The sequence below is a fragment of the Ostrea edulis genome, chromosome 5 (genome assembly GCF_947568905.1).
Source record: "Ostrea edulis chromosome 5, xbOstEdul1.1, whole genome shotgun sequence".
Taxonomy (NCBI): Eukaryota; Metazoa; Mollusca; class Bivalvia; order Ostreida; family Ostreidae; genus Ostrea; species Ostrea edulis.
The window spans coordinates 21,572,407-21,584,844 of record NC_079168.1 but is presented as its reverse complement, the minus strand read 5'-3'; the positions used below and the strand labels follow the sequence as shown (position 1 = coordinate 21,584,844).

General features: G+C 36.7%; 1 protein-coding gene across 4 annotated transcripts; it reads right to left on the bottom strand.

Moving 5' to 3' along the window:
• Positions 1-18: 18 nt before the first annotated feature.
• LOC125649165 (MAP3K12-binding inhibitory protein 1-like) lies at positions 19-12,432 on the bottom strand. Of its 4 annotated transcripts, XM_048876436.2 has the most exons (10): positions 12,332-12,397; positions 9,650-9,772; positions 8,868-8,984; positions 7,664-7,894; positions 7,378-7,474; positions 6,964-7,035; positions 5,676-5,831; positions 5,408-5,505; positions 784-852; positions 19-225 (listed from the first exon to the last, which is right to left on the bottom strand). In XM_048876436.2, exons 2-10 carry the CDS (start codon positions 9,725-9,727, stop codon positions 145-147), a joined length of 999 nt encoding a protein of 332 aa, XP_048732393.2. In that variant the 5' UTR covers positions 9,728-9,772; positions 12,332-12,397; the 3' UTR covers positions 19-144. The 4 variants fall into 4 exon arrangements, with proteins under 4 accessions (XP_048732393.2, XP_048732394.2, XP_056020389.1 ...); XM_048876437.2 differs by lacking the exon at positions 9,650-9,772 and having other exon boundaries at positions 12,332-12,432; XM_056164414.1 differs by lacking the exon at positions 12,332-12,397 and having other exon boundaries at positions 9,636-9,772.
• Positions 12,433-12,438: the final 6 nt, after the last annotated feature.

Here is a 12,438-nt window from a genome sequence, read left to right as displayed (position 1 = left end):
CGTGAATGAACACAATCAGACTCTATAGTATTTAATGATATACATTACACCAACAACAATGAAATATGACATAATTATTGTTTTAAAAACTGGGTTCAGGAAATTGCACCAGTAATGATGAAATATGAATGAAGATCTGAAATGTTATACTTTATGCATGGCTCTCTGCCTCAAGGATTCTCTAAGCACTCGGATTCTATCATCAATATCAGATAAGTCCATATTCTGTTGAAAAGAACATAAATAGATGGTTACTCAGAATGGCTAAGATTATTAAACGGAGTGCTTATATTTCCTTACATAACACTACTCAACACCGTTATGTTCAAACAGTATGGATACATGCTAGGGTCAAGAGGTCATAGCATGTAATTCAACTTTGAAATCATAATGAAGTGTAAACTATTGAAAAAAATACTCTTTTACAAGACATTGTTCCATATCCGTAACCAATGTAAATATATGAAATAAGGTATCTACAAGATATCCATACAAGCAGTATGTGATACATGTATAGTCTACCAAATAGCTCTTCAGGATTTATAGGTCTATATCTTACAGATTTTTAGATTGATACCTAATTCTTTAATGTAATTTTTTTTTTGAAAGATAGAAAACGTTTCATATCACGAAAAAATATTTCTTGGGACTACATTTGCATCACTGGGCATGCCATTTCTAAGGTATATAATATGTACCTGTTCTACGAAAGCTTCACTAGCGGAGCGTTTGACAACATGTAATTCTAAGATTATGACTTCAATATCATAAAGTAAATCTTACATTCACATCCTGGAATTTACTGGGCATTCCTTCAGATGCTCTTTTTCTTTTGGAAGATGGAGGTAGAGGCTGTTAAGAAAACAAAAAGAGTACAAGAAACAATCTGTCATAATCTAGGGTGTTTTTCTCTATACTGAATTTGTTTTCTATGGCAGTAATTAAATGTCATGAGTTGTACAACTTTACTTCAGCTGGAATTAGCCATGATCAAGCTATGACATACATGTAGTTTATTTTGCACCATATGAATAAAAGGTTTTAGCTTAAAACTGTGACGGGAGGTATAGACAAACAAACAGTTCTGTGTGTAAAATATTTCCCCAAAATTTATGAATTTCAACAACCTGCAATATTTTCAAACATCCAAGAAAATTGTTGGGAATCAAAATCCTTGTAATATGCACATCATCAAGTTGTTTACAGAGGCCTTAGCTTGAAAACTGATCCAACGATTTTCTCATTTTGTAATATTTCTGCAAAACTTATTAAGTTCAACAACATGTTGTTTTCTCAAAAACTGAAGAAAACCAAAGTTCTTGCCACATGCACTCTTCAATACCCATACAAAAACTGTCAAATAAGTAGGTCCTCACTTGAAAACTGTGGGAGGAGTTATATGGACAAATCATCCTATGGAGAGTACCCTCCATATAACATTAAAGGACCTCCCTACTTTAGCTATGACATACGGCCCTCGATGATTTAGTAAACCATCAAAGTTTGGATTATGCATTTTAAAATACCTAAGATGTTCATTAATACCAAACTTAGAGGTTTGGCATTTTATTTTACTGAAAATTTCGTTATCATTAAGAGCTATGCCATCTTTTGAAATCACATTTGTCTGTTTTTGTTAAATCTCTATTGATATTCATTGAATGACTGGTTTTCATATATTTAGGACGTTGTATGCTTGCATCATATTTTATACTTTAAATTGTCTTGATTTGTACTTTTTATCCATTATGACATAATGTTGCATTCATGCTTGTATGTGTAAGGATTATTCGTTGTGTATTCTATGGATTTTCTTTTAATTATCAATTGTAAATTTTAGTATGTTGTACAGCGCTTTAGAGTATTTTTAGATAAGGCGCTATATAAGTGTACTTTTATTATTATTATTATTATAGTTGTCTATATTTCTCTTTTCTATTATATGTTGTTTTTGAAATAAAGAAAATTATATTCAAGAGGCAAGACTGGACAATCTTGAGCTGGTGATGACATTCATAAAAAATCTACAAAAGCTATTCGTTTTTTTTTTCTACCTCATTTACCTGTATTGACCTCGGGTAGTAATTCTGTAGTTTTCAGCTGGCTAAGGATGACCATTTAAAACTTTTCTATCATTATATTCCAATATTCCAGGGGAGAAGGACAGTACACACACTAATGATACATCAGTGTTTAATATTTACCAAGAAGTATCATATATAAATCAAGTTTTCTGCAAGAGGTCAAAATGGATCAAAATTGCAACATGATCTAGAGTAACACAAGTTTCAGATCAATGTGTGACAAGAGAAATGACAAGAGGTACTGTGAGCAATGCTCACTAAGAATACCCCCCGCTTACCCCAATCTCCCAAAGGGTGTTGGTAATAGGTATAAACTACCTCTTTTCTGAGTGTAAAACACAAATGGCATGACAAACCGAACCATATTGCTACTTCGATGTCCAGTGCGTGTGACCTTTGACCTTTTGACCCCAAAAGATAGGGAACATCTTCATCCCATGGGTAGTCCATATGTATGATATGGTGATGGTAGGTGGAAAGGATAACGCTTTAGAGCCCGGAAACCATATTGCTACTTCGATGTCCAGTGTGCTTGACCTTTGACCTTTTGACCCCAAAATCGATAGGGAACATCTTCATCCCATGGGTAGTCCATATGTATATGGTGACGGTAGGTGGAAAGGATAACGCTTTAGAGCCCGGAAACCATATTGCTACTTCGATGTCCAGTGCGCTTGACCTTTGACCTTTTGACCCCAAAATCGATAAGGAACATCTTCATCCCATGGGTAGTCCATATGTATGATATGGTGACGGTAGGTGGAAAGGATAACGCTTTAGAGCCCGGAAACCATATTGCTACTTCGATGTCCAGTGTGCTTGACCTTTGACCTTTTGACCCCAAAATCGATAGGGAACATCTTCATCCCATGGGTAGTCCATATGTATGATATGGTGACGGTAGGTGGAAAGGATAACGCTTTAGAGCCCGGAAACCATATTGCTACTTCGATGTCCAGTGCGCTTGACCTTTGACCTTTTGACCCCAAAATCGATAGGGAACATCTTCATCCCATGGGTAGTCCATATGTATGATATGGTGATGGTAGGTGGAAAGGATAACGCTTTAGAGCCCGGAAACCATATTGCTACTTCGATGTCCAGTGCACTTGACCTTTGGACCCCAAAATCGATAGGGAACATCTTCATCCCATGGGTAGTCCATATGTATGATATGGTGACGGTAGGTGGAAAGGATAATGCTTTAGAGCCCGGAAACCATTGCGTCTACAGACGGACGGACGGACAGACGGACAACCCGATTCCAGTATACCCCCCCACAACTTGTTGCGGCGGGGGGGGGGGGGGTATAAAAATAGAAAGAGGAACTCAGAATGGATTGACTGAAGGATGGATGCATCTACAGACAGTACTGCACCATAATAAAGACGGATGTATCAGAAATACATTGCTGTTCATCCAACGTATGCAATGGTGCATCACATCAATAGTATTATCACACAACAGTATTTTTCTAAGGTAAACGAGGGTTCAGAATAATGATATGAACTCGTAGCACAGGTTCATAATTATGCAAATTAGGTAGATCAATCATTCATGAGCTATATAAACAAAACAACATGTCATCCCTTGAAATTGTTTTAAGACATTGACGGTAAAAGACCTTCTTTCGTCACCAAGGTTGTGCCAAGAGGATTTTGTGTCTTTTATGAAGTAAAAATAATTTAAAGTTTCTTCAAACTGTGACATAGCCATGACGTCACGATCGAATTAAAAGCAAAAAAAAATAATTCTGAAACATTTTGGTTTTGCGTTTAATGATAGTTGTGTGATAAATAGAATCTTACACTCTTGCTTATGACATGAAATTTATGAAATTTTTTACCGGATTTGAATACTTCCATCGCCAAGGAATCCAGTAACTCATTTAATAAATTTCATATGCCATAAGCCCTCATTCAAGATCCTCTATGTGTGTATTTACTTGTACTTTACAAAATTTTAAAATTCTCCAAATACTAGAAAATGTGCTCACAGATGTCTTATGATTACATTATTTATGAAAACTTGCACCACATCATACATAGCGAGGTGGATCAGAGCCCCTCTTATAAACTTCGACCAGGATGGAACCTCTGTAGATAAGTTCTGAAATTCCAATATTGTGGAAGACATTATGGCCCTGTCACACTACATCACGACCATCACGACCTCACTACGTTCTATCATTTTTTTAGATCGTGGTGAGATCGTAGTGCGAACGGCATGAATTTGTAATTTTGTCTGTCTTCACGATGTTACTGCGTCCTCACTACGCTTTTATCACGACTCCACTATGATTAAACTACGGCCTTGTTGCGATTTCACCACGTTCTCACTACGTTCATCAAGTTCTTACTACGCTCCCACTACGTCCATCACGTTCTAACTACGCTCTCACCACGACTGCAACACGAGTTTCCTACGCTTCTGCCACGATTGTACCACGATCTTACAACAATTCTACCACGATCTTACTACAGTTCTACCACGTTTCCGTGCCGCTGTCGCCACGCTTTGCAGCAGCTGAATCAGATCCAGATTCAGTATAAATACAGCTCAGAACCTTCTTTTCATCCAGCAAGATCTACGATGCCTTACGATTCTCCTCCTCCTTCGCCTAAGTAACAATATAGCAGCTTGGTCGTTAAGTGCCATATACTGAATATGCATCAACATCTCCATCAATATTTCTTGGTCTGGCCTTTCCATGATTCTAAAGAAGCAATGGTCATATGCAACCTTTGTTCAGTTTTTATACCAGTGTGTGGGGGAGAACAGAACGTGATTCGGTCATGGCTTGCGCGCAGTGAAATCGTAGTGAGGACGTATTAAGGACAAGATGATCTTGGTAGAAACGTACTACAGTCTTCAACAACATAGTATGGACGTGCCGTGATCGTAGCGGAAGCGTGAAGAAAAAGTAGTGCAATCGGAATGATCGTAATGAGAACGTAGTGCAAACGGGATGATCGTAATGAGAACATAGTGAAAACGGGATGGTCGTATAGAGAGCGTAGTGGAATCGCAGTGCAGTCGTTTTCTTCTGCATCATGATCCCATTACTATGCTACTACAACCATGCCGATCTAAATACGACCTTAGTACGTCCTTACTACGCTTCCACTACGATCAAATTTGACCACGACCGCACTACGTTTGTTTTGAGCATGTTCAAAGTTGCTCCACGACCATCACGACCATAAAGACCTTACTACGTTCTTACTACGACCTTACTACAACGTACCCGATCGCACTACGATCATCAATTTTTACATGGTCGTAGTGCGAACGTGGCCTAGTGTGATGGGGGTATTACTTACGAGGCCACTGCTGAAGTATTCAGGTGACAGACTCTCCAGGAAGAGAATTCTTTCCTCCATCTTCTTCACTCTGTCGAAAAGGCTAGTTCTTTGTTCTCCTTAAAATGAGTAAGCATACTTCTAATAATTATGTTGTGCATTTTCATATTAAAATTTTGGCATAAAATATACACATTAGGAGCATTCATGCAATGTGCCTCATTCCCATTCTTGCTAAATAATGTGTGTTGCTCTATTTCACAAAGACGCCTGCATTTTGATAACTTACGTTTATTGACTTTGAGGTGGGATTCTATATTCTGTAGCCGCTCCTCTATACCAGTGAAAAACCCTGGATCCTCCTCCAGCTCCTTCTTGATCACAGCATCAGGTTTAAACTGACTGACCAGGGTCTGCGGTCCTTGAAGATTTACTACTCGTGTCACTGTTAAATACGTTAATAGTTTGTATCACTAAGTACAAAACGCGAGTATATTGTGGTTCAGTCAAAGACAACAAAATGCCCTTGCAAGAGTTTTATCCCTTACGACACAGACCACACAAGACAGCTTCTAAATATTGTAATTGATTTGGTCCATTTTCTTAAGACAGGTGCATGATACACCCTCAAATTATAAGTATGTTTTTGTATCAAGTATGAAATCCTGAGAGAGATTAGACTGATTGTTTTGTCCCTTTGTACTTCAACAAATAAAACTTCATTTACAGGCTATATATGGTAAGAAATTATAAACAAGAGGACCGTTAGCAATAGCACCCACCTGTGAAGCTGCATACCCCAATAGACATAATAACATTAAGACTTTGAAAGATTCTAATGACTTATACATTGTATGTTACTATCAAAAACTTTACATCCCTTTTGTAGCTCAAGCCTAGCCCAAGGGTTCACGGTTTACACAAACCACTATATTGGGATACTTGCATATGAATTTAACAAATAATACCCCCTGTGGCTTTTGAGAAGATTTTTTTAAAAGAATGTTACTCTTTATTTTCCCATGTAAAACTCTCCTTATTGTGGTTCCGTTCTGGTCCTGAGGGATCATGTTATGAACAAATTTGAATCTAACCTTGACAAAAAGTACACTTGGCTCTTTCATAGAAAATTTCTGAAGAATTTTCCTATATATTCCTTGCTAATCTTTAACCCCTTTTGTGGTCCTGGTTTGAAGAAACTTGAATCTACACTACAAGAGGATACTTGCATATCAATTTGTTTGTCAATTAATTACGAGGATTTTTGGTGTTAAAATTGGTCCAATGGTTCTTGAAAAGAAGCTAAAAATGTAAAAAGTTTCCAGGCCAACCAACAAACAGTCACATTTCAATCAGAACTTTGATATACTTAGTAATCTATATAACAGATATTGGAATTGGTATATGCATTGTATGGCAATTCTGATAATATGCTTTCAGGGATTATTTCTATTTTATTGTTCTTTCCCAAAACATCATATACACTGTAGATGGAAATACTGAAATACAATGTAAATTCATAACCTTAGTAAGCATTCTATGAATGAGATGATTATGAGTAGAGTGTAATGTAAAACCTTTAATATGACTTTTCCCACTGACCCTAGTGTCGAACACAGAATCAACACGAGCACAGCTACTGTCCAAATCTAGAAGTAAAAATTAACATGTCAATCAGCTGCTGTTCCATTATGTGATATCATTACTTCTACATGTATTTTGGATTACAGCACAATTGGATTACAGCATAGCATGATCCACTGATCCTTATCACTTAGTGGCTATTACTTCTCCACTAAGAGGTTTCAAACAATACCAGTGGCATTAAGGAAAAGACAACGATGTTTTGTCCATTTCCTTACAAGAGAGATTTAGGATGCAGGACACTTCAGAATTAGATTACTTTTAAAATTCATATGAATTTACAAATAGGAAATAAAATGTAATACGGAAATTGGATAGGTTTACTTTCCCTTTAAAATACTGCACACCTAAAGAAGGAGTGGCTGTTGGACAAAACTCTCTGATGTTAATTTCATCCACTTCCTGCCTCTTTTGTTCAATGAAAGCAGCAATTCTTCTTTCTATCTAAATAAATAAACACACTGAACAAATATTGTTAACAATTAATAGCAGTACATGTGTGTGCAAAGTATATACTGTTTAGCTTTTCAGCATTAACACACACACATCAGTATTGAACAGAAAAGTCTTCAGCAGGAAGCCTTTGTTATTTAAATTACTGATACATCTTGTATATAACTACATTCCCCCTACCTCCTGAGTGGATGCTTTGATCTGCACATTGTTCTTGGTAAGATTGTCCCTTTCATTAGGTTTGTCAGAGAGCGGAATCTGCCTGGTGTTTTCTGTCTTACATTGCACACGATCACTCTCCTCCACCTCCATCTCTCCAGGAGAATCATCTGAGGGTGATTCCATATGTTTGTCTGTACTTTTATCAAACTGGAGTTTGTTCTCATCTTTTTTTACCTTTTCTTGGATATCCTGCAAGAAAAAATGATGACATAACAAAGGTTTTATTGTGTTTGTGATATCCATTAATGTGATACATGTACATGTATAAACAAGAGGTACTGTGAGCAATGCTCACTAAGAATACCCCCCGCTTACCCTAATCTCCCAAAGGGTGTTGGTAATAGGTATAAACTACCTCTTTTCTGAGTGTAAAAAACAAATGGCATGACAAACCGAACCATATTGCTACTTCGATGTCCAGTGCGCGTGACCTTTGACCTTTTGACCCCAAAATCGATAGGGAACATCTTCATCCCATGGGTAGTCCATATGTATGATATGGTGACTGTAGGTGGAAAGGATAACGCTTTAGAGCCCGGAAACCATATTGCTACTTCGATGTCCAGTGCACTTGACCTTGACCTTTTGACCCCAAAATCGATAGGGAACATCTTCATCCCATGGGTAGTCCATATATATGATATGGTGACGGTAGGTGGAAAGGATAATGCTTTAGAGCCCGGAAACCATTGCGTCTACAGACGGACAGACAGACAGACGGACAACCTGATTCCAGTATACCCCCCCCACAACTTGTTGCGGGGGGTATAATAAAGTAAATCAAAGTGGCGTAAACAAAAAAAATCTTATTCTTATATGATAGTCATTTTAATAATTTAACCAGTCTGGATTAAGAGGGGTATTCTTAAATGTTCTTTTTGCCCATCCAAAGGAATTTTAGGGTTGACTAAAACCTTCGGACAAGCAGTGGAATTTCTTTTATTCAGACATGCATTTCTCATTGGAGTGAGCAAACTTACCCATCTTCCAATATTATTCATTGCTAAATCTCAACCAATTCATAAAAAGTACCGATTAATGATTTTCAATGTACAACATACCATGCACTTTTCATAATCATTTAATCAGCTATCAGATATGTGCATTCTCTAAAACAATCTTTTTAAGGTTTAATAAATTCACTGCTCTATTGAAACTTTACCTTTAAGCCCGTAATGAGTTTGTCCAATCTGTTCATGAATTCTTCTCCTTTGCATACATTTTGCCTTAGTGAGCCTGCTGGTAAAATATCCAGTAAATCAAAATCTGTGCACATCACCTGTAACAAAAAACTCCTCTGTATTTTCCGTGCATTCATATTTTTAACGGTTGGTATCATATCTGAGTTCAAGTTAGATAAAAATAGTAATTTATAAATTTGAATAGAATGAAATAGTTTTATTCAACGTTGCTATAATGGTATTAGATAATAATGGCTCTAATTAATCTTAAGTTCTATTGAGCTTTTGATTGCCATTATGCAAGTAAAATGTTATAAGAAAATAAATCATACATCACAAATAAATGATCAAATACAGATTAAAATATACAGAGAATAGGCAATGTAACATGCAGATAGTACACAAATAAACATGAGACAGTAGAAAAGCATATATCATCATGTTTTTGTTTGTAAATATCAGACAAGTTTATTTCAATACAGATGAAACATATCTGAGTCAGATCAAAACAGCTGTTGATTTTATTATAATGAACTAGAGGATAAACAAATGTCTGTGGTTTGGAAATGCTATGGTAGTCCAATTCCCCACATTAGGTGAAATAGGTAAAGTCATTGGGAAAAGTAACGCAGTCTTACGAATTACTTACTGGCCCAAAGATAAAATCTAGTAAAATTGGGGCTGGACTTGTAAAATTATTATATATACAAGACCAATGGGCCTGTGCTTTTCAAATTAACATCACTGACTTTCAGCTAAACACCATAAAATGGAATGGAGTGTAGATGGTAGTAATCAGAGTGTTTTCTATTGCACTTGAATCAATCCTGACTAAAACCATAGGAATGGTCCAACTATTGTACTCTCTTCAAGGTTCTTCACAAAACTGAAAAATATGTAATACTTTGTGATTTATTTGGACAAGTGAATTTTTCTTTGATCTAATAAACAGTTCAGATACAGAGATCCAAGTGGTCAGTGGTCAAAAAAGAATTCCGTTAAGATTGGTATTGTGCATTGTTTTTATGGACTTTTGAGCATAATTCTTGTACACATAGTTTTATCTGGATGCACTGTTAATGCAAATTACTATTCAAAGGCAAAGATGAATTTATAACATCTTAAATTTCAAAACTCATTCTGATTAAAAACAGATGTGAGGGGGTATTTTGTTTTGGTTTACAAGAAACCTACCCCAGGTATGCATAGCCTTGATCCTAGGACCTTACTTATTATTTTCTTTAATTATCATACTATGACTGGGCAAAGTATATTTTCCAAATTGTTCAAACCATAAATTTTTTTTTAGACTGAATCTGAAAATATCCAGTCTGAATTTTCATCATTTTCTCCTTGGGTAATCTGTCATGATCTCTTGTGGAAAAAGCAACCACAGCTTGCAGGAAAGGGTACCTGTAAAGTGCGAAACAAAATCGAAACGAAATCTACCGAAACGAAATCTACCTAAACGAAACGAAACCTACCAAAACGAAACGAAACAGATTGTATAACCGAACTCTTTTAATTATAATAATTAAAAATGGTATCTTAGGCCCCTGTGAAAGTTACAACATATAAATAAAATTCGCCTCCCCTTTGAGGTAGGCTTTCGGCTTGACTGTTACAAAGTTTTAAAAGTTGGAAAGGGGGGGGAGTAAGCACAAAGTACATATCCGTAGTTGATTAAATGACATGTACAGTTAGTTTCGGATCCATAAATTTCAGAACCGAGGGTTACAGTCTCAGAGATCTGGGGAAACACACTATACAAGGGGTGGAGTCGCCGACGTTGGATCCGCCTTTGGGCATAGATACATTGTTTGAAGCTGCATGGTGTCCGAGAAAATTGAAAGCAGGAAGAGCTCTTAACCTCTTATTTTATCTCTAACTGCTGAGGTGCGAGTACTTTCAACTCAATAATGGAAAAACTCTATACATTTGGGCAATATCTACCCAGAGTTATCGTTGTAGCGTAGCGTAATACGCCCTCTGGTGAGAGATTGACATTTGGGGTGTTGCTAAGACGGGGAATTGAAAACGGGACGGAAAACGGAATTTTTTTAATGCAATAATATTAGGAGGAGGTCGGCATTTTGTAAACTGGAAAGGCTTATGAACAAGGGAATTTTAAGCAGAAATCACAAAGAGAACGGGAGGACATATTCAGAATCCACCGTTTGATATATTACATACAAATACACAATATCCACATGTATGTACGTATATACAAAAGCGGATCCAACGCCGACGACCCCATCCCTCGTTTAGTGTTTCCCCAGACCTCTGACCTGTGAGACTGTAACCTCCCGTTCTGAAATTTATGGATCCGAAGCTAATTGCACATGGTATTTATGTGCTTTGTGCTTACCCCCCCCCCCCCCCCCCCCTTTCCAACTTTGTATCAGTCAAGCCGAAAGCCTACATCAAAGGGGAGGCAAATTTTATTTATATGTGTAAACTTTAACAGGGGCCTGAGATACCATTTTTAATTATTATAATTAAAAGAGTCCGATTATACAATCTGTGTTGTTTCGTTTCAGTAGGTTTCGTTTCGTTTCGGTGGGTTTCATTTCGTTTCGGTGGGTTTCGTTTCGTTTCGGTAGATTTCGTTTCGTTTCGCACTTTACAGGTACCCTGCAGAAAATGATTAAAACCACTCTCTTCTCCTTACACTCCTCAGTATAAGAAGTAGGGGTGGTAATCAGGCTGGCAGAAAACCTTGAAAATGTTATGTTCCACCAAAACAATGCACCATATGAAAGATCCTAGCATACAGAGTTTGAACTCGAGTGCTAGACATGCTGAATTTCAAAAGAGTTCAACATCCTTCTAATTTTGATCTATTTCGCTAAATTCCTAAATTTAAAGATATTAACAATGGTGCCATTTTCAATACTAGAATGATATAAAATTTGTTACTAAATAATTGCATTAAAATAGCAAGTTTTAAATTTACTGTTTCAAAATGTGTTTGATAGACGGGTACATTGCCATTAAACATGCAATGTGCATGCTGGAAATAATATGGAAATTCTGTGATGCCGTTCAAATTTGATATGACGCTGAATATTGACAATGACATGTGACCAAACTTGGCACAATTTCCTTTGTAGCTTTAATTTGATGAAATTTATAGTGTATAATCTAAAGTCATTCGCCCTAATGCATAGGGCCTAATAAATTAAGATTTCAGGAGAATGTATTTGCTACAACCTTTGTATACGAATTTTGATATATCAACACAGAAAATTTTCAAAGACGGGTGTCATTTTTGATGGCACTTTCTCAGAAACTTTCTCCAGTTTCTGATCAAAATAGGCAACTGCGCCACAGCAATATTTTACATTCATTCACTTATGTAAATTCTGGGTGCCTGATGATGTGCATGACTAGATTCATTGTACACGTAATATGGAGAACAATGTAATGCACATGAGAGACTAACTTTTAAAAATTCGGCAAGCAACTTCGCAATCACTTGCAGTTCCATCTCTACCCTGAGTTGTCGTTCCTTGTTCTTCAAGTAGAGCTAGATAACTCGTTCCGAAATAA

What these genes read in the sequence shown, in the direction of transcription:
- LOC125649165 (XM_048876436.2), bottom strand. Translation starts at nt 9,727, where the DNA reads ATGGTTTTAGTCAGGATTGATTCAAGTGCAATAGAAAACACTCTGATT. An exon ending in AACAGCCACTCCTTCTTTAG is followed by an intron (nt 7,036 to 7,377) that starts GTGTGCAGTATT and finishes TTTTACTTCTAG; the next exon opens with ATTTGGACAGTAGCTGTGCT. An exon ending in GTAAATTCCAGGATGTGAAT is followed by an intron (nt 226 to 783) that starts GTAAGATTTACT and finishes TCTTTTCAACAG; the next exon opens with AATATGGACTTATCTGATAT.